This window comes from Peromyscus maniculatus, chromosome 5, assembly GCF_049852395.1.
Source record: "Peromyscus maniculatus bairdii isolate BWxNUB_F1_BW_parent chromosome 5, HU_Pman_BW_mat_3.1, whole genome shotgun sequence".
NCBI classification, from domain to species: Eukaryota; Metazoa; Chordata; class Mammalia; order Rodentia; family Cricetidae; genus Peromyscus; species Peromyscus maniculatus.
The window spans coordinates 92,340,660-92,366,759 of record NC_134856.1 but is presented as its reverse complement, the minus strand read 5'-3'; the positions used below and the strand labels follow the sequence as shown (position 1 = coordinate 92,366,759).

General features: G+C 40.3%; 1 protein-coding gene across 4 annotated transcripts in view; it reads left to right on the top strand.

Moving 5' to 3' along the window:
• Wdr37 (WD repeat domain 37) overlaps positions 1-20,846 on the top strand; it is a 63,534-nt gene extending 42,688 nt beyond the window's left edge. For all 4 annotated transcript variants that reach the window (XM_076572875.1, XM_006987847.4, XM_006987846.4 and 1 more), the window contains 3 exons: positions 13,257-13,391; positions 13,853-13,967; positions 17,970-20,846. In XM_076572875.1, coding sequence (XP_076428990.1) covers positions 13,257-13,391; positions 13,853-13,967; positions 17,970-18,101 — 382 coding nt within the window. In that variant the 3' untranslated portion in view covers positions 18,102-20,846. The remainder of the gene's footprint in view (positions 1-13,256; positions 13,392-13,852; positions 13,968-17,969) is intronic.
• Positions 20,847-26,100: the final 5,254 nt, after the last annotated feature.

Here is a 26,100-nt window from a genome sequence, read left to right as displayed (position 1 = left end):
CCTCTTGGTACCGTTGCCTTGTCTAAGAACTTAACATTTATCCCTTTATTCTTCACTATCTCCCTTTCTTCAGGTCCTGACCACCCCCCCCCCCTTTTGTTTTGTTTCCATTACTATGAAAAGGAACTGACAGTTGAGGCAGTCACTGGTCATTAAACTTCCTCCATGGGTGGCCAATGACTAGTTTATATACCCACTGACAGTATTTATTTACAAGTGTGAATAAACTTTGGCATTGAAAACAGTCTGAAATTAGCTCAGCATGGAAGAATATTAGAGAATGGAAGGTTTTTGTTTCTTTCTGGCTTTTTTTATACATAATTGTAACTTTATTCTCAATGTGAGATTTGGTGATTTCTTCAAAAGAAACTGAAATGCATCTAACAACAACAACAAATAAAAAAACATGTTAAAATTGTAATGATTATTTTGAAGTTATGACATTTTCCTATGCCTTTATTGTCAAATGTCTGGTGGGAGGTAGTTACTGCTAAGTACTAAATTCTAGGTAGACTCACCAAGGTAGAAAGAGCTTTGCATTACAAACAGTTTTCTTTATGCTTTTAAAAAGAAATGTTTGGAAAATGACATTTTTATCTGGATGACAGTTGGGTTTAATTAGAACTACATTTTGTTCTTTGTCAAAGTAAGTCATCATGTGGGACTCACTCGGGTATAGGCTAGGGAGAAGTTGGGTGGCTTTCTGCTGTCAAGCTGCTTTGTGATGGAGATTTTGGAGGACTATACTTGTTTTTTATTTTAATTAATTAATTTGTTTAAATTAATTTTTTTTTTGTTTTTGATATAAGGTTTTTTGGAGCCACACTCTCCCTTAATAACCTCACTTAAATCTATGATAAAATCTTCTTTATTTTTAGTGCAGGCTAGCGTTGAACTCGATGTATAGCTGAGAGTAAGCCCAAACTTTTGGTTCTCTGCTTGGACCTCCCAGGTGCTGGGATTATAGGTGAGCATCACTCTAGCCAGTTTATACTTAGTTTTCAAGTCTGCTTTGCTACTGGTGACTGCTTTTACACTCTCCTGTGGGAGGAGGAAGTAACCTGGAACCAAAGATACCAGTGAGTAGTGCTTTCTAGAGACAGGAGTATAGCTCCAGAAGTGTGTTCACAAGTAGAAATGACTATTTGAGAAATAAATCAAAGCCACACCTGAGTTTTCTTTAGGGATTTAGCCCTTGAGAGGCTTCTCATGTGCCAGTAGATGGCCCTACAGCCATGCACATACTGGTAGCCCTGAGTAGACTCAGTGGGTTAAAATGAAACACATGGAATTGGGAGGAAATAGTGATGGGGGTTAAGGGAGGAATTGGAGGAGAGGAAAGGGAGGTAGACTTGATTAAAAAACATTCTGTATATGTATGAAATTCTGGGTATATATTTCAATAAAAAATAAATAAATGAATAAATCAAGGCTGAAAATAGCTAAGGCTAGTGGTATGGTATGAACTCCAATTTTAGGTTTTCCTTGATTTAAAAAAAAAAAAAAATTCGGGGACTGGAGAGATGGCTCAGAGGTTAAGAGCACTGGCTGCTCTTCCAGAGGTCCTGAGTTCAATTCCCAGCAACCACATGGTGGCTCACAACCATCCTTAATGAGATCTGGTGCTCTCTTCTGGCCTGCAGATGTATATGCAGACAGAACACTGTATACATAATAAATAAATCTTAAAAAAAAAAAAATTCCCCTTAGGGGTTGGCCTAAATCAGAAGTTCCTGTTGTCTCCACCTGAGTATTAGGATCATAGGTGTGTTTGCCACTATGCTCAGCTCTATGTGTTAATAAGGATGGACCCCAGGGCTTTGTATATGCTAGTAGCAAGCACTCTTCCAATTGAACTACATTCTAAGTCCATTTTCTCAGTTTAATTATTAGCTTAATTGTCTTGTACAATCTCACAGGGAAACATAGTGGTCAGTGGACAGAGGTAGCATGTGGCTGCACTGGTTTGTGCTCAAGTGTAGAATGGCTGGTTTGTGTGTGTGTGTTTAAATGTATTAACTATGAATAAATGACTACGAGCACAGAAATGACCAATATATTAGACACATAGCTGCTGTATAAACATGTGGTAGGCACTGTGGATCGCAACTGTCATGGAGTCTGGTGGATACCATTCTCTTGGTATCTTGGGCCTAATGGGTAGGTCAGCTTGTCTGGACCAGCAACTGTAGGAGCTCCTTACTTGGGCTTACTCTGTTGTAGTTTGAATAGGTAGTATGGTACTATGTCAATACAAGTGATACTTTTTTTTTGCTTACAAACTGTATGGCCATGGCAGGCTGCTGCTGCTGCTGCTGCTGCTGCTGCTGCTGCTGCTGCTGCTGCTGCTGCTGCTGCTGCTGCTGCTGCTGCTGCTTCTTCTTCTTCTTCTTCTTCTTCTTCTTCTTCTTCTTCTTCTTCTTCTTCTTCTTCTTCTTCTTCTTCTTCTTAATATATTTTATTTTACAATACCATTCAGTTCTACATATCAGCCATGGGTTCCCCTGTTCTCCCCCCTCCCACCCCCTCCCTTTACTCCTAGCCTACATTTTAAAGTTGCTTCTTATTCAGAATATAGTTTTCAAAGCAAGAGATTTATTTATATATTTTGCTTTCTTTAAAGCCCTCATGCTGTAATCCTAGTACTTGGGAAACTGCAGCAGGAGGATGATGAGTTTGAGGCCAGCTTTGGCTACATTGAGAGCCTGTCTCCAACCAACCAAAGAAATGGGCTATTCAGAAACTGATAAAAACAAGTATTGAAGGAATGAGTACTTTTAAGTGGATGAATTGATAGTTTTATTTCACCACAGACTATAAATGTTCTGATTCACTGAGACAGGTCCAAGTACAGTTGTTTGTTTGTTTGTTTGTTTTTTGAGACAGTTTATAACAGCCCTGGCTGGCCTTGAACTCACAGAGATCTGCCTGCTTCTGCTTCCTGAGTACTGGGATTAAAGGCTTGTGCCACCATGCCTGGCCCCAGTCTAGGTAGAAACCACTTTGCATTGTGTAGAATCTGCAGAGTAGGAGTGAGAGGAACTGCCAAAAGCTCCAGCTTCTGGAGGAAAAAATGGTAATGATAATGGCATTAAAGCATGCTTTGGTCCTGGCCCAGCCAATACTGGAGGACATCCTGTCCAAACTTAGCCCAGGTGAGACAGTCACCTGATCGGACCTGCAACTGCTGCCACTTCCTTTTTCAGTCATCTACTGCCCAGATTTTCTGCTTTGCACCAGGGCTACAGGGTTCTGGCAGTGTAGTAGATCAGAATAACATGTCATTCAACTGCCATCTTCGGGGAGCCAGCTCTTCCACATAAATGATTTCTACAGTAATCTCTCTCTCTCTGTCTCTCTCTCTTCCTCTCTCTCTGTCTGTCTGTCTCTCTCTTGAGACAGGGTTTCTCTATGTAGCTTTGTGCCTTTCCTGGAACTCACTCTATAGCCCAGGCTGGTCTTGAACTCACAGAGATCTGCCTGCCTCTGCCTCCTGAGTGCTGGGATTAAAGGCGTGAGCCACCACCGTCTGGCTCCAGTAATCTCTTAGTGAAAATTTTGAAAGTAACTCACTCTTTTAAGTCATGTTTGTGTGAAGGAAATCTGAAATCCTGTGTGTATTAGTTTGTTCCCACACTGAGTGGGCTGGTGCAGTTTGAGTTTTGTGCGTCTGCTTTATTTTCTGAAGTCAATGTGTTTTTTGTGTTACTATCTTTGAATAAGATGGCCCCCATAGCCTCATATATTTGAACATTTTAGTCATTAGGGAGTGGCACTATTTGAGAAGGATTAGGAGATGTGGCCTTGTTGGAGGAAGAGTGTCACTTGGGGTGGGCTTTTTGAGGTTTCAAATGCTCAAACCAGGCCCAGCGTCTCACTCTTCCTGCTGCCTGTGGATCTGGTTGTAGAACTCTTAGCTTCTTCTCCAGCACCATGTCTTGCTTGTGTGCTACCATGCTGTAAGCCAGCCTCAATGAAATGTTTTCCTTTAGAAGAGTTGTCATGATCATGGTGTCTCTTCACAGCAGTGAACAGTGACTAAGACAATGTCCAATCTATCAGTCCTCACTTCCTCCATTTATTGTTCCTTCTATGTGAGTGAGTGAGTGAGAGTGTGTGTGTGTGTGTGTGTGTGTGTGTGTGTGTGTGTGTGTGTGTGTGTATCTACTAGGGAAAAAGTGATGGTATTGAAGATCAAACCCTGGCCCTCATAGGGTAGGCAAGCATTCTGCCACTGAGCCGTATTTCTAGCTGCTCTTAAGGTGGCATATCAATGTATGTCAACTCTGAGTAATAGCTTAAAGCACATTCTCCTAGAAAGCAAGAACTTGAGTGTGTGGAGGCTAGGAATTCCCTTCTGTATTCTGAAGGACTGTAGTATAAAATAAGACAGGAGCATACATTTTTGAATTATGTGCATTTAGGCCCCTGTGCATGCAGGTAGTTGTAAGGAATGGCTTATTCTCTTCACAGCCTTTGTCTTCTGGGAATGAGGACTAGTACATGAGCAGATAAATCAGAGCTTAGCTGAGTGCCATTGATTAGTCAAGAGAGCACCGAGGTGAGTACTGTTGCTTAGTCTAGAGGGCACCAAGGTGAGTACTGTTTCTTAGTCTAGAGGGCACAGAGGTGAGTACTGTTGCTTAGTCTAGAGAGCACAGAGGTGAGTACTGTTGCTTAGTCTAGAGAGCACCAAGTGGAGTACTGTTGCTTAGTCCAGAGAGCACCGAGGGGAGTGCTGTCTTCAGTCTGGCACTGTGGTTTGGCATTTCCACAGTGATTCTGCTTTCTGTGGTAAGATGACCGAGATGATCGCTTTTCTTCTGCTTAATTGTAACTCCAAAGGATTGTCATTGTGTTTGCAGCGGTGAGGCTCTAAGGTGAAACCTCGTTGTAGCCATTCAGAGTAGTAAGTAAAAACGGTTTCAGAAAGTGGCTTCATTTGGTTCATAATGTAAGTGTCATTTTAAAGGGAAGCTGCCATGTCATATAGGGTGTTACTCAGTATTGTAGCTTTTCACGTAACATTTACTGTGGAGAAGGTTTTCAAAAAGTGAGGTACTATATTTGTCTCTGGATATATATTTTCCAAGAGGGAGCTGAGTTGAAACATGTCCTGTGTTACATAGCTGTGAAATTTCACAAGGAAAAACATCTATCCTCAATGAATATTGTAGGTATGAATTTCCATTTTAAAAGAGTGAGACAAAATTCATTCATTCAGAAGTGTGAAGTGGACAGTTGCTGGCAATGAGATGCACAGTGAGTAGGGCAGCTGCCACCATGGCTGTTGCATGCTAGCAGTAGCAGTCGGGCTGCATCCCAGTGCTCTCACACAGCTCATCTAGGGCAGTGATTCTGCCTGTTCCTTTTGGGGGCAGGCACGGGTTTCCAGGAGGCTGTGGAGAGGAATCTGAAGCTTTGTTTTCAGGTGGAGGAGTATGGGAGGATACTGTAGAGCTGAACACTTGCTGGGAAAGCAAGGGAAGCTTCATGATGGCCATGTTCTCTGTCAGGCAGAGGCAGATGATATTTCAGATTCTGGTGGGTGAATGGTCTCTGTGGCTTTTGGAGTTTCCTGGAAATTAGTTGTTGAAGTCTCTGCAGGCGAAGTAGGGTTCTGAGGCTGGGTAGCATGGTACATCTGCAGGTGTAGGCATGTACAGGTGTAGGGTCATGTAGCCATTGCATCATCCTTGGAGAGGCAAGGGTGCAGTGTAGTTGCTGGATTTGGTTGTGGTTTCCCAGTGAACACAAATGAAGTCAAACAGGCTAGAGGGGATTGAGGAATTTTACAAGGTGTAATTATGAAGATTATAGATCCATAGCTGACTTTGAGTCTACCAGAATGTAGGCTGGACTCTGGAACTTTTTAGTAAGAAATCAGTGGTACCATGACTGCCATCCCCTACCAGTCAGTGCTGGCAGGCTCCTTGAAAGCTTGTATAATGCAAAGGATAGCAGAGGGCAGGATTGCCATCTGTAAGGAGTCAACTGGCTTCTTAGTGAGTGATACCCGAGCCTTAGCTTAAAAGGAGTATATCTTGGCCTCAGCCTGAGGAATACAAGTAGGGGTGGTGGAAGTTTCTGCCGGTATTCTGATGTATGGTTGGTCACACTCGGGCTGTTTACCCACTGAAGTCTTCAGGGTTGTGAAGGATAGAGGGTTTTTGATGTCTGTATAATGGTTGCCCTTCAAATGTCAGTTCTCCAGTGACCAGAAGTAGACAGTGTGTGAATTCTCCACCTGTTAGCTGGAAGCAGTGAGCTGTTTTCTTGACTGGCTCTTTAAAGGCATGCTGCTTGTTAGAGAGTTGTGATAATAATAATCCATTCTGAACATTTTGTTGGCTTGTCCTTTGGAAACAGGGTCTCTTGTAGCCTAGGCTGAACTGCAGCTCATTACATAGCACAGGCTAGCCTCAAACTTTTGGCAACTCTGCTGCCTCATCTTTGGAATACTGGGATTATGGTATGAACTGTCATGCCTGGTTTCATTTTGAACTTGAAATGTGACGTTTTTATTTTCAGTCTGCCTTGTTTGCCTAAGCATAGAACCCATGAGTGCCTTCCTGACATCATCTTATTATTCCCCTAGCCTTCTCAGTGTAGTTTGCTTTAAAAAGTGTTCCTTGCCACAGTTTCTTGGTAGCATCTATTTCTGTCTGTGGGAAGTAGGAGTGTATGTTCTACATGTATGTAGTGTGCATACATATGGATGTACACATTTTATACCACCACCTCTTGAGAGGCATTCTCATGATGTGTGGAGCCTATTTCTCCTTGGGTCTCAAGCTGTAGCTAGCTGTTCTCAGCAAACACAGTCCAGTATTGGATAGGTAGAAGTGGTTCCATTTTCAAGTTGGGAATCATTTTTGGTAGCTTCCTTGTCTGGGAATGAAGATGTTTCTCAGGTCCTGGAACAGTCACTGCTGACCCAAGACTGGGCACAAGGACCCAACTGGCATACTCTGCTCTGTGTGGTGCCACTTAGCGATTCATTTTTTGGTTTAGCAGGAGTGATTTTTCTGAAAACTTGAGATTTTTGCAAATTTGTTAATATTTAAGAGTGAAAAACAGCCGGGCGGTGGTGGCGCACGCCTTTAATCCCAGCACTCGGGAGGCAGAGCCAGGCGGATCTCTGTGAGTTCGAGGCCAGCCTGGTCTCCAAAGTGAGTTCCAGGAAAGGCGCAAAGCTACACAGAGAAACCCTGTCTCGAAAACCCCCCCCAAAAAAAAAAAAAAAAAAAGAGTGAAAAACGTTATAGTACATTGCAGTAGGTTTACTTTTGCTAATAATCATTTTAATGAATAAACCTTGTCTGCATTGTATTAAGATATTCATTATATTTGTGTGTATTATGTGCATGTGTATATATGGGATGCATGGGCACTTAGAGATATGTCTGGAGGTCAGCTTGTGAGAGTCAGTTCTCTCCTCTCACCATATGGGTTTGGGGAATCATATTCAGGCTGTCTGTCAGTCTTGGTGGCAAGCACTTTTATTCTCTGAGCCATCTCATGAGCCCATGTATTATATTAAAAGTTGTTAATAAAATGTTATTTATGTTTCAGAAACAGAACCTTTAAAATTCTTATATACAAAAATGAATACATAATGTCTGCTATTGAAATGTTGGTCACTATAAATTATCGGCAGAGTCTTGGACCAAGAAAAGAAATGAAAAGTTAAATAATCAAAACCTGAGGGAGGTCACTTCTCACCAAGTTTAAACAATACGTTTGTTGCCAATTTCTTTAAAATTATTGATATAATTAAAAATATTGTAAAATTACAATGTTTTTAAATTAGAAAGACCAGGTTTCAAGAAAGCAAATGAGCCTTGACTCTTGATATTGCAAGAATGACATTATTGTATGAATCTTTTTTTTTTTTTTTTTTTTTTTTTAGTTTTTTGAGACAGGGTTTCTCTGTGTACCCCTGGCTGTCCTGGAAATCACTCTGTAGACCAGGCTGGTCTTGAACTCAGAGATCCACCTGCCTCTATCTCTTGAGTGCTAGGATTAAAGGTATGTGCCACCACCTCCCATCTTATTGTATGAATCTTATTATTTTAACTTTTTAGTAATTTAAATACATTTGCATTTCCAAACTGATTTTTATCTTTGATTTTGAAAAAGTTCTTGCTAATATAGTTAAACAGTCTTAAAAATTTAGCCCCATTGGGTGTGGTGATGCACACCTATAATTGCAGCAGAGGCAGGTGGATCCTTCTGAGTTCAAGGCCAGCCTGGTCTGTCCATGAGTTCCAGGTCAGCTAAGGCTGCAGTGAGATCTTTAACCCTGCCCTAAACACACTGCTCTAGAGTGCTCAGAAATTAAGATAGTGTTAGATGCTAGCAGAAGTAATTTGTTCCCCAGGGAACAGTTGAATTTACTGAAAAAGAATGTGGTACAAGTTTAGCTTCTACTCTGATGCTTTTGTTTATTTGTTTTTATCTAATTTTCTAAATGGGGAGTTTAGCCATCAAGAAATACTCAGAAATATGTTTCATTCAGGTATGTTTTTTTCTGTTGGTTAATTAGGCTCCTGATCTTCAAACACAGGCTGCGTAAGTTCTGAAAATTACAGATAGTAGGAAAAGCAAAAAAAAAAATATTACTTTTGAAGATCCTGGCATGTCTACATAATAGGTTACTAGTGTGTGGGCTCATGTTACCTGTTAGGAGTTTGGTTCTGTACAGATAGTTTGGAAAGCAGTTGTCAGGAAAGAAGCTGCCAGTCTAGACTTTGGGTACAGGGCATGCAGTTGCCCTCCTCTCTGCTTTCTGTAGTGTTGCGCGGTGTTCTGGGTTCTGACTTGCCTGGTTGGGACATACTTTGGTTGCCAATTCCAGACTGCTCTGTTTGAAAGTTGAATCTATTGTTGAATCTAGATGAAGATATACACTTGGATATTAATGCTGGAATACACTTGAACAGTTGACAGGTCAGAGCTGTAAAGTCCCAATGATACCATTACCTATGTTCTTGAAAAGAAAATTTTAAAAACAGGTTTTTATGCATGAGTATTTTGCTGAAATGTATATATATATATATATATGCACCTGGTGTTCTCAAAGGTCAGAAGAGGGTGTAGGCTCCCCTGGAACTAGAGTTACAGATGGTTGTAAGCTACCATGTAGGGTCTGGAAATCAAACCTGGGTTCTCTTAACTGCTGAGCCATCTCTACATCTCCACATACATTCTTTTTTTTTTTTGAGACAGGGTTTTTCTGTGTAGCTTTGCGCCTTTTCCTGGAACTCACTCGGTAGTCCAGGCTGGCCTCGAACTCACAGAGATCCTCCTGGCTCTGCCTCCCGAGTGCTGGGATTAAAGGCATGCGCCACCACTGCCCGGCCACATACATTCTTTAAAAAAGAAAAAAACTACTAATTTTTTGAGATTGATATAATTAATCATGTCCTTTTCTTTCCTCCCTCCAGACCTTCCCATGTACCCTTCCTTTTTCTCTTTTAAATTCATGACCTCTTTTTTTAAAAATTGTTGTTATATGTATACATGGTAATGCACGAAACAAGTCCCAAAAGATTTTTAAGAGCCAGAGGATCAGAGAGTTTCCTATGAGATTGTGTCTCTTAGTAATGTCAGAAGCTACACCATAAGTCTCACCAACATGAATGCTTAAAGGTGAGCTGAACAATGACAGCAACTATAGGCATCCTAAAGTGGACAAGGGAAAGACCACATTCTTTTGAAAGATGGATTATGTGTGCTGGAACACAGATGCCTGTGTTCTAATAGAGGATGTCGTGTACACTTGTGTTTCTACTTAGGGAATGCTTACTCTCTGTAAACACCAGATCTACTGCTCTACAGATACAAAATTGTTCTTTTGTAGGAACTTAAATTTTAAAAACAAGGAATGGCAACCCAGTAGTCAATTTTTGACATGATGCCAGAAAAGCACACTGCATTAGCTTTTCATGGTCCAGCATTTTCCACATCGTACATTTTTTTTCTTAGCGGTGAAATTTCGGCAGATTGTTATGCAAAACAGTTTTGTGTCTCTGTGTGACTGAGAGACAGCTGTTAGTCCTAATGAGGAGTGCTAGCATTACAGTATTTCCATTGATTGAGACCCACGGAGGGAGCAGAATGTTCCAGATCAGGCAGTGGTGTGTGGTGAGAAGGTACCATACTGTCAGCTGGAAGTACATGCTCGACTGCTCTCCACGACAAGATAAATGAGTTTTGCTGGAGTTTGGCAGAGTCTGAAGCTTTTCCAGTGAGTGGTTGTAGCTCACTAGCCTCCCTGTGGGACCCACAGTCCAAGGGTGCCTTAAAACTACTGCGTTTTTGCCAGGTTTTTCTTTTGATGTCCTACAATACCCGTCAGGATTGTGATTTATTAAGAACCTAATGTCTTCTAGCATTTCATTAACATAAGGTCACATAATCTTTTGTTGAGGCTTTTTTCTCTGCATTAATTGAGTGAGGTGCTAGCTGAAATTTAACTTGGCCAAAACCTCCTAGAACACACTGCAGACAGAAGTCAATGGGCATCTTTACCTCATGCTTTTCAAATATCTGGCAGTAGGAGAAGCTCCTTAAATGTTCCTGTAACCTTTGCTACACCTCATTTATTTATTTATTTATTTATTTATTTATTTATTTATTTATTTATTTATTTATTTATTTATTTATTTATTTATTTTTTTGGTTTTTCGAGACAGGGTTTCTCTGTGTAGCTTTGCGCCTTTCCTGGAGCTCACTTGGTAGCCCAGGCTGGCCTTGAACTCACAGAGATCCGCCTGGCTCTGCCTCCCGAGTGCTGGGATTAAAGGCGTGCGCCACCAACGCCCGGCTGCTACACCTCATTTATAGTCAGGCCCTATGCTATTATTTATTTAAATAAAGAATACATGGGGTTGGAGAGATGTCTCAGTTGTTAAGAGCACTGTCTGTTCTTCCAGAGGACCTGGGTTCAATTCCCAGCACCTGCATGACGGCTCACAACTGTCTGTAACTCCAGTTCTAGGGATCTGACATGCTCACACAGACATACATGCAGGCAAAACATATAAAATAAAAATAATGATTAAAAAATACCAACAAGTCAATCATGTTTTTAAGGTTTGTCCATATATCCATTTCTCCCCTTATCATATATTGCTGTGTGATATGTGTCTTTTATGCCTCATCCAGATGTCGTGCAATAGTTTCTAACCCAGGTGGTTTTGCCTTCCTGGAGACACTCACTGTTGATTGTCACATGTAGAGACGAAGTACCCACTGATGTCAGATGAGCTAAGACAGGGAGGCTGCTATACCACACAGTGCCCAAGATACCCAATTATTAGAGAACAATTCCACCCAGCGCCAGTTCCAATTGAGTAATTGGGATGAGCAAATTTGTGTTGCAGATGCCTGTGTGATGGCAAAGACTGTCTTCTAGAAGGCAAGATGTGTTATATGAAAATAGTGTTGCCCCTGTATTAGTCCTGATTGTGTTCTGGAACCTCAGTATTATGCCAAAGTTTATTGTCAGGTCTTGTTGAAAACCCTTTGGTGGTTAGTAGCTACACTGGTGTTGTAGTTTAAAATTCTTGATTAATGTAGTAGAACTTAGATTTAATTAGAACTTAGCTGTGCCTGTTTAAATAATAGAGTTTGTATAAATTGGACCTAGTGACTTAATGGGTTCCCATCAAGAGTCTGAATAGAGCATGGAATCACATCTTAGTACAGATTCGGGATAGGGACAAGTGGCATTTAAATTAGAATTTGGGAGCTGATGTGTAAATTTAAGATGTAGAAACCAAACTTCTGCTCATGTAAATTAATGATTTGTGGACATAAGAAGACAGCATATCCAGGTTTACCTGATTGTCATCTTGTAGGGCAACTTCAACAGCTTGTGAGTAGTGAGCCTTCATATGGAATGGATGGCTCTGGGTTATGTAGTGGTGGGGGACAGCTGCAGAGGTGAGGGTGGAGTCTTGAGAGGCTCCTGCATTGGCCTCTTTGGAACTGTTGATTTGGGCCTGCAATCAGGCAGTGTTCTGCTTTGTGAACCAATCTGGAGAGATTGGATATTAACATATTAGCATGTTATTAACACATTAACCAAAATGCACAGCCAACACTGCATCAGGCAGGAAGCAGTATCTTCAAAGTCCCATTACAGAGGTGAATGGTAAAATGGAGACTCACCTGCATTCAGTCAGAACAGTAGCATTGTCTAGGTATTCTTCCATGACATGCTGGGTTGCATTTTAAAGGATGGACTATGAGTAAGTATCTTACTTTATAGTTCATGGGAAGTAGGCTTTAATTACATTTTCTTACAGAACTTGCCTGTGAAGAGAGGTGATTGAGTTGAGACTTTTCTGCTTCAAGTGCCATTTTTAGCATTTCAGTCCTGTCTCTGAATAAGTGATTGGTGACTTTGGTTTGAAAGGAAGGCTTGTATCACAAGTTAAACTAATAGGCCATGGTCACTTCTAACTGGGACAACTTTCCAATGACTGGTGGTGTTCTGTGTGTGCACTTTGAGGCCATAGGTCACCATCTAGGACCTTGCTCTTCACATTACTTTTTGAGACCAATTAGCTCACTGAACCTGGAGTTCACAGATTTCAGAAGACTGGCTGGCTAGCAAGTTCCAGGGATCTTCCAGTCTCCACCCTCTCAGCTCTAGGATTTTAAGTGTTCTGCTGCAATGCCTGTGGTTGTTTTTTTTTTTTTTTTAAATGTGGGATCTGGGGATGGAACTTGGGACTTAATGCTTATGTGGCAAACACTTCATTGATAGACCTATCTCATAGGTTTTTCTTACTTGGAAAAATGTCAATTAAACTTCCTTGCCATTGTGAGTTGCCTAGTGTTTTTCCTAACTCCAATGTTTTGATTGAATTGGAAGTTACAATTAAAGTGGCTTTTTACTTCACTCATCTCATCAGACCTAAATTTATAGGCAGGCTTGTTTAATCCACATTTTCCCAGTAACTTCTTTGCTGCACTGTCTGAGGATGGTAGGACAAAGCAGACATAGACTGCATTTTCCTGCCCGGTTGGGAAATTAAGCAAGGATCCTTCCTTATTTAACATATTTACAAGGAGAGTTTAATAAGCATGCACAGGTTGCAGAGTAGAAGTGTAAACCTGCACATCTCCAACCTTCTTGCCCTCTATTGCCCCTCTGGAAGCAAGACTGTGTAGCATGCACTGTGGGGGATGGTTGGTGCACCCTCACTCCAACTGCTGATGTGTCTGACCTTTACCTGTAGCACTGTGACCTCTGCTGTGTTCACTGTGGGAGACAACGTTGTTTCAGGCAGTGATGACCGCACAGTAAAAGTCTGGGATTTGAAAAATATGAGATCTCCAATCGCAACAATTCGTACAGACTCTGCCATTAATAGGTAAGGATTGATTGTAATTTATTGTCTTGTTTAATGATACAGCCTATGGGTAGGGGGTTCAGCCTCCTAGGAAAATGTATTTTATTGATCCTCTTATGTGAATTCAGTATCTATAAGTACTTAACCTTACTCCGCACAGTATTACATTGATGTAGTAAGACTTAAAAGATTCAAAAAAGGCCTTTGGTGGCCAGATGCTCTAGGGCTTTGTTTACTTACTGAGAGGCTCTGTCTGCTATTGGGCAGTGCATGTCTGTGTGTGGAGTCCACATGTTATCTGGCAGGTAGGTGTACCGTAGTCCCTTGTCCAGTGTTGTAGGCAGACTGTCCCTGTGGTTTGCTAATTTATTTTGCCTTGAAAGGTGAAAAATGTGGCCTTTACTACTGCATTATTATCTGTAAATTCAAAATACTACTCTGTCAGTATTTTACATAAACTTGTTTTTGTATCTTTTTTGTAGGATCAATGTATGTGTTGGCCAAAAAATCATAGCCCTCCCCCATGACAACCGGCAAGTGCGATTGTTTGACATGTCAGGAGTGAGACTAGCCCGGCTTCCCCGGAGCAGTCGGCAGGTATGGGTTACAGTGTGTTCATCATGAACAGCAAAGGAGAATTGCAGTTCCATGTTTTACATCAGGGCTGCCCTAGAGAAACACAAACAGGTCACATTAAAACTAGAGACTTCCACATGAGAAAAATTAGCTTTAGCATGTTTTATTTGAGACAGGGTTTCTCTGCAAAGCTCTAGCTGTCCTTGAACTCAGTGTGTGTAGACCAGGCTGACCTCGAACTCAGAGATCTATCTGCCCTCTGTATTCCAAGTACTGAGATTAAAGGTGTGCACCACCACCACCTGGCTACTTCAGTATGTATTTTATGAGATGATGAGCTAGTTATAAATTGGTGGGAACTACTGGAGATGGGATACCTACCTCCACCTCCAACCAGAAAAACATCTTTTTATGGTTGGGTGTCACAGGAAAAAGAAGTTCTGTTTTTCTTATAAATTATGGAATTGCTTCTTGTTACCATCAGATGTGACATACAGGAGTTTGGTGGGTACTTCTGTGTGGTTTATTCAGATCACACCAGAATGCCCTCATTCATGGCTCCAGTTCAGCCAAGCAGAATCAGAATGTGTTCAGGGAACAACTAGCGCCGTGCCCTTAAGATTTTGATGCTCTGTGAAGTAGGAGCTGGGGCCTCAGTATGTATATGGGTTGATAAGTAGTGGAGGCAGAGGTTATAATGAACACTCCTTTCTTTAGGCTGTGTGTTTAACTGAGATTCCCAAAGCATAGTGTCTTAGTTAGGGTTACTGTTGCTGTGATAACACCATGACCAAAGCAACTTGGGGAAGAAAGGGTTTATTTGGCTTACACTTCTGCATCACTGTTCATCATCGAAGGAAGTCAGGACAGGAACTCAAACAGGGCAAGAACCTAGAGGCAGGAGCTGATGAAGAGGCCATGGAGGAATGCTGTTTACTGGCTTGTTCCTCATGACTTGCTCAGCCTGCTTTCTTATAGAACCCAGGACCACCTGCCCAGGATGGCACTGCTCACAATGGGCTGGGCCACCCTACAATCACTAATTAAGAAAATGCTCTACAGCTGGATCTTATGGAGACCATTTTCTCAACTGGTCATCTCCTTTCAGATGACTCTAGCTTGTGTCAAGTTGACATAAAACTAATTCTGCTTAGTTTTTCTTTGGATCCTCCCTGAATGTCACTGTGATGTCTGATGAGTCAGTCAGTACATTCTGTTAATGGATCCATTCCTTGGTCCCTCCAGGTCACTTGCCTACACCTTTGAGCATTGCTTGTGCCTTTTACAGAATTCTCCCATTGTTGTCCTCTGCTTTTCTTTTAATTCCTTCTTGTTGATAGGACTCTCACCTCACCATGGAATGCTCCAGAGTACAGTTCACAAGCCATAGCCAGCTTTGTATCAATTGTGTCCTGTAAACACTGGAGACTAAGGATGAGTTTGGAGATGTAGTGGGAAGTAGGAATTAGTTACCAATATGTCACCTTTTCTTTTTAAATGGCACCTGATTTCTCAAGCATGGGAGTTCTTCCAGCAGTGGGGTTTCAGCCACTCTTGGTTGCCACTCATAAAAGTGTGCTGCCCAGGATACTTACTATCTTTTTCTTCTTTGAGTATGCCTTGTAGGGAAATCCCCATAAAATCAGAGTGAAATCATTTCACAACCCTGCAGGGCCTTGAATTACCGGCCCACCAGAGTTTTAGTCATGCCTTCCATGTGGTAGACTGCTCATGGGTGTCCTAAAATTGTTATTAACATGTAAAGAAAGCGTTTGTGAAGAGACTGATGACAGTGTGTGCTACTTTATTATTCTGATGATTTCTTTTCCCTCAAGAAAGTAAGGAGTTCTAAGTAGAACTTTGTGGTCCTAATTCCATGTAGAAAATTCCATGTAGAATTACCTGTAAAATATTCAACTTTGCTGGAATTGTAGAATTTTTGTGTCTGGGTTTATTTTTTTATATTGCAATATGTGAAATAGGTTTATTTTAAGATTGACTAACATTTAACTTCGTTTTAGACCTGTAATTCTTCTTCAGATAAATAAGTATAGTTTTAGTTTCATAGCATTACAGCTGGACATCACTTGCTCACTGTTGTAGGTGCTTTCAGCTGACTAGTTTTGGAAACAGAAAACCCAAACAGAGCATGTATGGCTGGTTCTTAACTTTCCTAATGCTGTGACCCCAAACCATAGAATTATTTTCATTGCTACTTCATAACTGTAATTTTGCTACTGTTATTTTAAGGCCAGCCTGGTCTGCAGAGCGAGTTCCAGGACAGCCAGGGCTATATACAGAGAAACCCTGTCTCAAAAATCCAAAGGGGGGAAAATAAATCATAATGTAAATATCTGTGTTTTCCGATGGTCTTTTGGGGGTTGTGACCCAGGGTTTGAGAACTGCTGATGTATGGGAAGCTTGTTTTCTTCACTAATGGATTTTGAACCCAGAGCTATCACTCCTGTTAGGTAAGCACTCTATAACTGAGTTACACCCCCAGCCCTTTAAATTTTACTTTTAGCGAGTTACCCAGGCTGGTGTCAGCTTGGATCTTCTTGCCTGAGCCCCTAAAGTAGCTAGTTTACAGGTGTGTGTGCCACCATGCCCAGTGAAAAGGACAAGTGATTTTAAATTATTTTACTTTGGGGATAGTGTAAGTAGCATTCCCAAGTGTTTCAGGGAAGCAGATAAATAAGTGGGATCCTGTGTGGCCAGAGTCCTAGGGCTTTTAATAAAAGAATGCCTATTGTGACTATCCACAGTACTGTGGAGTACCCCCACTGTGTGTGTTTGAGTGGATGACCCCCTTTTCTGGGTGTTTGATGATGCTGTGACCACATAATGTGTGGAAATTCCCCTTCCATCTTCGGTGAGTGTTCACTTGTTAGACACATGTGGCTTTCAGCTTTCTTCTTAGCTGGATGGCCATTTTCTCTCATCTAGTTGTCCAGTACCCGATTTCAGTATTCTTCGAGATTACCATGCATTTTTCTTTTAAGTAGTTCCTGTCTAAATGCATGGTTTTACTGCCAACTAATGGACGTAGATGTGTTTTCCTTGAAAAAAAAAAAAAAAGAAAAACAAACAAAAAACCCCAACACTCTCAACAAAGAATCAATGAAAGATTCTTTCATAGTTAAGACACCTTCATAACTTGTCACGCAGGGTTTTCTTTCTAGTTAGTTTTGCAACCTGGATGAGTCCCCTATTTGTATAAGCAGTATTTATATTGAATGTTTACAGAAGAACATCTAGTCTGACTCTTGATGAGTAGTTCTTTTACTTGATAAATACCTGTCAGGTCTACTCAATCCTTGTGCTTTATTGTATAATAACAACAACATATTAGAACTATTACATTAATTTATGGGTAATTCCTGCTGTGTAGTGTGCAGACATTCTAAGTGTTGGGCGTTATTTTAAGCGCTCAAATATCTGTACAGACACAGTATATAACATTGTAACTTTTGTAAACTATTTTTTAGTAATTTCCTCCAACATTGTGATACTTAATTTGAATTCCTAAGGATTCTAGAATCAACTGAAGAGGCCATTTCTTATTTTTGTTTCATCATGTTCATATATGTATTTTTCTAGTTCTTTTAATATCTGAACTATTTATTTACTGAACGATATTTGAGGCCTTTGAATTTGGTTTACTGTGTCTGAAAATATGTCTTGTAGCTTTATCTATTCATTTAAAAAATTCCAAGTGAACATTGATTTGTGTGTGTGACTATAATCCTCTGATTTCTTGAAGAAAGACTAATCACAGCTTTTGATGTGAGCACCTTATGCACTCACCTGTTCCAGTGGCACACATTTCACCCTTGCTCGACCAGCTTGCTCCTGACAGGCCTGTTGCCGTGTTGCATGGTAGTTTTTGGCTCACTTGAGCTACTCCTGTGTTGAGTTTTCACTTTTACTTTATTCATTTGAGTCATGTAATTAGCATGGTGAAAGTGTCACATTTTGTTTCAGGAATAATGCATTAATTCTGTTTTGTGTGTATATTCCTAGGGTCACAGACGAATGGTGTGCTGCTCAGCGTGGAGTGAAGACCACCCCATATGCAACCTGTTCACATGTGGGTTTGATAGGCAAGCTATTGGTTGGAACATCAATATTCCTGCATTGTTACAAGAAAAATAAGTCACTGGTGTTCCTTAGTTTGAAGTTTGCCATGGACCTTTGATTCATGCAGGCTCTTCTGCATATTAATCAGCCATTATAGTGAGAGTTTGGCCCTGGGAAGGGTGCCTTGTATATGTTCTTTTCACATCGTGCCCAGCTTGCATGAAATGTACAGAGAGATGTGTGATTCTGTTTTTTATTTTTGTCTTGTGTATATTGGCATCCTCTGGTCAGTAGAAGTGAAGCTCACCTCCCATGTAGCATACAAAATGCTTTGAGTTGTTGACGTTGACAGACGAGCAGTAGGGCATTACATTACATTATATGAATTAAATGTGAACTGTGTACCTGTTGTGAGGCATACCCAGTCTGTTACATTGTCTGGAGTAACTATCCATATCTACCTTGTCCTGGGAAGACTGCAGAGCTCATTTGCGTTGGCTATGGAGAAGCAGGACTGATAGAGATATCAGACTTGGTTTGTGTGAAGTTGGAGCATGTGTCGTTGTGTAATTCCATTTCAGCTCTTAACTTTTGTTCCAGTTCTGTAAAAGTTACCTGGATTTACAACATTTGTGCAGAGTTTCTTTTGAGAAGAAAACATTTCTGTTCTTTTATACAAAAGGATTTCAGTTTCCTGAGGTCTCATACAAGCAAATTTTAAAATATGATTCTAATCACTGATTTTAGACATTAAACAAAATTCAAAGCACTTTAATTTATAGCTGTGTTTATAAACAGATTTTAGAAGTTTCCAATGACTTATCCATTGAATGTGACTTGCCCTTTATACGAAGGCCCTGCTACCTGAAGACAGAATCTTATTTATTTTCTACGCCTTTGATTTGCGTATTTCTAAATGGGTTCACTTCCTTGGTGGTATTTGAGAGCCAAGAATGCAAATAAATGAGCACTACCTCAAAATAAATATTGGGAAAACTTTGGAGTCTCACTGTTGCCTAGATAGAGCACTTGGATTTAAAGCTGGAATATTGAATTCAAGGTAGAAGGCAAGAAAGACAATCATACCAAACATGTCCTGCAGGTGAAAGGCTCTCTAGTTAGGCTGGAAAAGGGATAGCCATGGCAGACAGTTCATAGGCAACAATAAGTATTTGTCTAGAACAGCTTGGATACCTCTCAGTGCCAATCCTACTACTGCACAAGTGAGCCTTTCCTTCTTGCCTTCTAGAAATCACTGTTCATCTGATATTTATAAGTGTGTTTCTTACAGAGTTACAGTTTTGATAAAGAGACATCTCAGTTACTGCCCCTCGTACTTAAACCCTTTACATACCGCCCTTTGGAGACTGACCACTTGGGGAGAAGAGAAAAGTTACTATGCTGTTATGGTTAACCCACCTCATACCTCTCCCTCAGGTCCCTGTTTTTTTCTTTGGGTGGCACAAGAGGGCACCTGAACTAGTAAGTGGTAGGAAGTTTGGTATAAGATGTGTATTGTTGTGCATAGAACATTTGGGTGCCCTTTGGTGGCACTTTCCAGGACTGAGAACTTGATTATTGGCACCTTTGACTTGGGCACCAAAGGAGCTGATATTAGGAACTCCACATCTGACTCATTTAAAATGATTCTTTGAGTAATTTTTTTTTCAACTAAAAAAAAATTGTATTTTTAAAGTCTGACCCTTTCTGATTACAAATCTCACCATGGAGTGTTTGAGAACTGAGTCAGACGGGCCACTGTAGTTGATTACATTTTTAAGACCTAGCTCTGGCTGTTTTGAATGTATTTTGCTTAATGGTGGAGTACTGTAGGATGATGTCCCCAGTGGCCTGCTTTACCTTAAAGCCACAGGGTTTTCTTATCCTCTCCATTCCATTATATTCACAGAGTTGTTAATGATGGTGAAAAGCCCATGTTCTTACGTTCCTTGTATCTTAATCTGAAAGTCTAGGTATAGTTAGGAGCATTGAAAAAAAGTATGCAAATACAAACAGCAAAATCAAACATAAGAACCAGATCTTTGCCAGACACAGTTTTGAAGCTTTAAAAAATTTCTGTTGGTGACCATTTAGTTCTATGCAGACTAGTGACCTTCACTGCCAATAGCTGCTTATTTTCTTTGGCTAACTGGAGGGACCAGCCTCTGACACAGAAATGAGGCTCTTCACTCAATTTCCAGAAGACCCTAATGGTGCTCGACCAGAGTGCTGAGGAGCAGGATGGGACTTACTATTAACTGCTGTGTCATCTGTTCGCATCCCATGGCTGCTGTGGTCAGTGTTACCTTTAAGAGTTTATGACTGGCACGGGCTTGTGCTCACGAGTATGTGCAGGCCTGTGTACATGTGGCTAAGGGTAAGTCATGCTATCAGCCACATGTGATCTCATTAGAAATAGTGTTTGGAAATAGGAACACTATTATGTGCTAGAGTGTCCAGAATTTCATTTAATAATGGAGGGGAAATGTGTGGTTATTAAATGTGCATTGATACAAAATTTCCCAAGAGATTTCTTGTTGGACAAAATTATCACCAACCCCCCATCTTAACTGCTGCATCCCAGTTTCTGTAGAGTCCAAAAAAGCTCTGTACATATTCGGGAATCTGAAGACTATGTAATTCATTTGTTACTTAAATCTGTGAAGAAAAAGTTTTGTTTTGTTTTGTTTTTTTGAGGGAAAAGTGCATTTATAAGTGTTCTGTGGAATCAGCTATCTTTACTGTATTGATGTAATTGTTTGTAAATGTTCAGTGTCTTCATTGAAATATGAAGTTCATTAAAACATTTGTGTTCTGTAATTACTATTACAAAGGTTTATGTTATTGGGAGTCTTGTGTTTTTACTCCTCATGTATTACTTTTTGAAGCATTGTTGACAGTTATAGAAACATCAGGTGTCCGGAAATTGAGTGAACTGCTTATAACGCCTCTTTGAAATTTTTTTATCTTTGACTTTAAACCCAGTTACATTCTTTATCTATTTCTTTTGCAAGAAAAGACTAGAATTGGTAAGATTTTACCAAGTTCTGCAGAAACATTCCTTCTACACTATCCATAAATCTTGTTTTCCTGTGATAACTTAAGGTTTTAAAAAGTTATTTCAAAACTGGGAACATTTCAATTATGCACAAAGAACATGGGCCTTGTTATGGAAAGAAGCTAAAAGTGAAGTTATGAAAGTTTCAAGATTTAAATTCAACTTCATTAAACTAGCTTTTGTTAGGGAATTTTTAGCATGCTTAGCATTGTGTGAGAAAGAAATGATAACAGTATTTTGGGGACTCATGACTTGTGGGCATAGATAGAAAGGTATTCAGTAGCTCTTGTCAGGTCATTTAGCCAAAGAGCCTTTGCTAAGGTGACATTTAACCAAAACCTAGAGGTTATAAGAAGCTAGGAAGTTGTAGAATTTCTTGTTGGACACGCAAAGGTGGGTACTGACCACAGTGTGGCAGCACTCTGTGAAAATGGGTGGCCTGGGATGAGGCTGGGCTGAACAGGTACCATCTCCTTTAGAGGCCTTGGTAAGAAGTGGATTTCGTTCCCCATCTGTTGTTTCCTCCTGGAGATGCAGTAAGACTAGACAGGCTGTGGAGGTGGCCAGGTGAAAGGAGCGGCTGCCAGGCCTTGTTGGCAGCAGGATGCAGATGGCAAGAGGATGGGTTTGCGGTCTATTTTGGGGCTAGAACAGGTAGTTCTGGCAGGAAGGAAGCATTATTTATGCCACAATCCAAATGTAGTTTTGAAGAACTGCCTACTCTAGCTTTGTTGTGTGCCTTCATCAGCGTCTCCAAGATGTTACAGGGACTGTTGGTAAGGATTTTCCCTTAAAAAACAATGCATCAGGACATTTCAATCATGTGAGATATTAACAGATTGCTAAATTTATTTGTCCTCTATACTGAGGGATACTCTGTCACCACCGCTTAGCACTGTCACAGTGTTTGCACTGTGCCCATCCTCAGCCACAGGGCCACAGTAGGAGCAGTCCTTTATCTTCTATGGCCAATCAGGATCCTCTCTTGAAATTGTGGGCTGAGAATTGGTTGAGCCAGTTTCTCTCTTAAGTAAACTGTGAAGCTCCAAGAATCACTAGTGACCCTGCTTTCAATCCCAGCGAAAAATAAGTGTTTCAAAGTGCTAAGAAAAAAATTGTTAGAAGTGCATATTCAGCAAAAAAACTACATTTGAAGAATGAACGTGAAATGTTAGGGGTGAAATGCTTTTCAAATGACCAAAAGGCACCAGCAGATATTTATGTATAACTAATGTTACTGATTTATTAAATTTATTTAATAGGGATATTGAGTTAGTGGTAGTGTATTTTAAAGTTTTCAGATGTAAATTTTCAAGTAGAATCACTTCAAAACAAAACAGAACAGAACACAGTGTGGCTCAGCAGCCAGGAGTGCTTGCTGTTCTTTGAGAAGATGAGTTTGGTTCCCAGCACCCACACTGGGCAGCTTACAGTCAACTCCTGCCAAGGGATCCAGTGCCCTCTTTTGGCCTCCCTGAGCACCCAGACACACACAAAAATAACACATTAGAATAATCAAAAGTGGTTACTGATGGCATTGGGAAATATAAGAAGATACAAGGGAACAAAGCTGAACAAAGGGAAAAAACATCAAAGATTTTGTTTTCCATTTTCACAAGTAAATACCTGGAATCACCAGGTGTTGTTATTTTAGTGTGTGTGTATGTGAATGTACACATGTGGACAGCAGAAGTTGCCCTTCAGTGTTCTTTGGGATATAAAATACTACAGTGCCTTGGAAAATAGTATCTTACAATGTCTATCTCCATAATACAGCAGTTACAAGGTGAAAACTTCAATGGGGACAGGCATTTAAGTGATGATAGATATACACAGTGAAGTATCACTATCAGTTAAACCCAAGGAACCACATTCTCTTAGGAACCTTATGGTGAGTGAAAATGTAACCCATTGAATATGCAATATGAAACCATTTTGTAAGGCACAAACCAAGAAAAACTAAATCCTGTCTGTCTACCTACCTTTTAATCAGTTATATATCTACCTGTCATCCCACAGGAACAAAACCACAAAATTTAGTCTTAGTTTTCTGTGTTGGTGTGGTTGGGGTAGGAAGAGAGAGGACTAAATAGGGAAAACTCAAGCTTGCCAAGTTCCATGTTTAATGTGTAAAGACAAGTTTTAAAAAGTGCGTGTGCAGCTGGGCGGCAGTGGCGCCTGCCTTTAATCCCAGCACTCGGGAGGCAGAGTCAGGCAGATCTCTGAGTTTGAGGCCAGCCTGGTTTATTGAGCGAGATTCAGGACAGGCACTAAAACTACATGGAGAAACCCTATCTCAAAAACAACAACAACAACAAAAAAGTGCGTGTGCATCCATGCACATGCTATGGTGCACATGTGGAGGTCAAATGACGTGACGTCTTTGTGGAATTGGCTCTTCTTACTTACGTAGTTTTTTGGGATTGAACTCAGGATAACAGGTTCACTTACTAAGTGCTTTTAGCTGCTGTGCCATCTCGCTGCCCCCATTTTTGATAAGGATGGTAGGAACACCAGTCTCACTCAGTATTTCAGTCTTTCATAATTCATAACAAACAACGTTCCTTTAGTATATCGTAACAGTATACAATTAAGAGTAGTGTGTAAAAAGTGAATGTTGATACTTTTTGACAGCCTCTTATGAATTTATTGTCTAACCATATTTTATTCACCTCAGATATTAGTCTTTTCTTTTGCTTATGAACAGGTAGTTTTATTATTCTAAAACATCTCATTCTCAGTCATTTGGTTTGCACATATTCCATAGGAGGATGTGAAGCCAATTTTGTATTCTTGAAAAAAAATGGTCACTAAGGAAATTGTACAAAGGCAGTGTGCTATACTGTGTCAGAATTGGGCTGTTTTCAAATACATTTTATGACTCCTAGTGTCCAAGTAGGAAATGTAATAAAGATTTCATTTACCAGGTGTGAACATAAAATAACAAAAGTAGTTTTCTTATGTTGCTCATATACTGAGAGTGAAGATCATTTCAGATCTGGGAGGCAGTCCAAAAATTGCATTGAGCAGAGGGTACATATTTATTCTTTCAGTTTGTATTTTGAGGAAACAGCAATTTAGGATAGGTGGGGATATTCTGTAATATTTAACCATTTTCTACCATGCATATGCTTTACAAATGTCTTCTGGTTCCCAAGTTGATTGTCATAACTAATATTAAAATGTTCTCCCTGCAGGGTCGGGGGGATAGCTTAGGGGTACAGTGCTTGGGTTTCATTCCTACACTGCAGAACAACAAACTGTGCAGTTGGTAAACTTACTCTCCTCCTGTAACTGATCCTCATTAGATGGAGCTAAATTCACTCCCCCCTCTGTTTTTCAACAGCTGTGTTGTGTTGTAGTTGACACATAACACTAAACATAGTTGAAGTGTTGAGCTTGGTGAGTTTTACCATAAATATTTAGCCATCATTTCACTTTCCTCTCCCATTCATGTACCCTCCTACATCTCTAACTTCATTTTCCTCTTCTCTCCTTCCTTCTCTCTTATTTTGCTGTGTAGCCCAAGCTCATAATCTTGCATCCTGGGATTATCAGTTGCATGTAGGATTATATGCCTATGCCATCAAAATTTCATTTGTCTATTATTTTATCAAATATGTTATCTGGCCCTGTTCCTTGTTCTCCTCCAGTGGCCCCATTAACTATCCATCCAGTTGCCTAATTTTTCCACAATGGGCTGTTCATATTTCCTTTTAGTCCTTTCCTTGTGTTTTATTTTTCATGATTTTTCTTCTGAAATATTTTTATTTTGCATTATTTTGAAGTTTTATATTTACCCAGCATTGGGAATGCAGAGGCAGGAGGACCACAGGAGGGTCTGTATGTGTTTGAGGTCAGCCTGGTCTACATGGCAAATTCCAGGACAGCCAAGGCTACACAGTGAGACCCTATCTCAAAAAAGTTTGTTTGTTTGTTTGTTTGTTTGTTTATTTATTTATTTATTTATTTATTTATTTTGTGTGTGTGTGTGTGTGTGTGTGTGTGCGTGTGCGTGTGTGTGTGTGGTGTGTATGCCATGGCATGTATGTGGAGGTCAGAGAACAACTTAGGAGAGTCAATTCTCTCTTGTATGGGTTCTGGGGCTTTGAACTCATGTTGTTGGGCTTTGCAGCAAGCATTTTTACTCATTGAACCATCTCACTGGGCCAATTTTGGATTTTTAAATCAACACAAAAAATATACATATTATATATATTTAAATAGACACACACACACACACATATATATGGAGTACCATGTGATGCTTGGATACATTGTATAGTATTCAAATTGAGCAAATATATCTCTGCAAGTAAAATTTCTTGCTGGTAATTCTAGTTTTTAACTATACAGTAGATTTTGATTACCTTTAGTCACACCACTGTGCAGCAGAACTGACATACTCAACTTAATTGTAACAGTACCATTGACTGATTTTTCTCATCCCTTTCTTCCCTCTTTGTCTAGCTTCTAGTCACTGCCATATTACTCTCAACTTCTACAGGTTTAACTTTTTTACATTCCATGTGTAGGTGAGATTGTGTGGTGGGTGTCTTTCTGTGCTTAGTCTCACTGGATTCTATTCATGTTGCTGCAGATAACAAGATTTCATCTCTTTTAATGGCTGAAAAGTATTCAGGTGTGACTGTTTCTGTCACTATTAGTGTGTGTGTTTATGTGTGTCTGTGTCTATGTGTTTATGTGCATGTTGTTTGTTTTTGCTTTTTTGGGGGGCCCGCCACCCAGCTCCCAAATAAATCAAACACGAAGGCTTATTATTACTTATAAATGCTCGGCCTTAGCTTGACTTGTTTCTTGCCAGCTTTCCTTAACTTTAATTATCCCATCTACCTTTTGCCTCGGGGCTTTTCACATTCTCTTATTTCTATAAATCTTATTCTTACTCTGTGGCTTGCTGTGTAGCTGGGTGGCTGGCCCCTGGAGTTGTCCTCCTTTTTTTTTTTTTTTTACATTTTACCCAGATTTCTCCTATGTATCCTCTGTGCTTGCCAG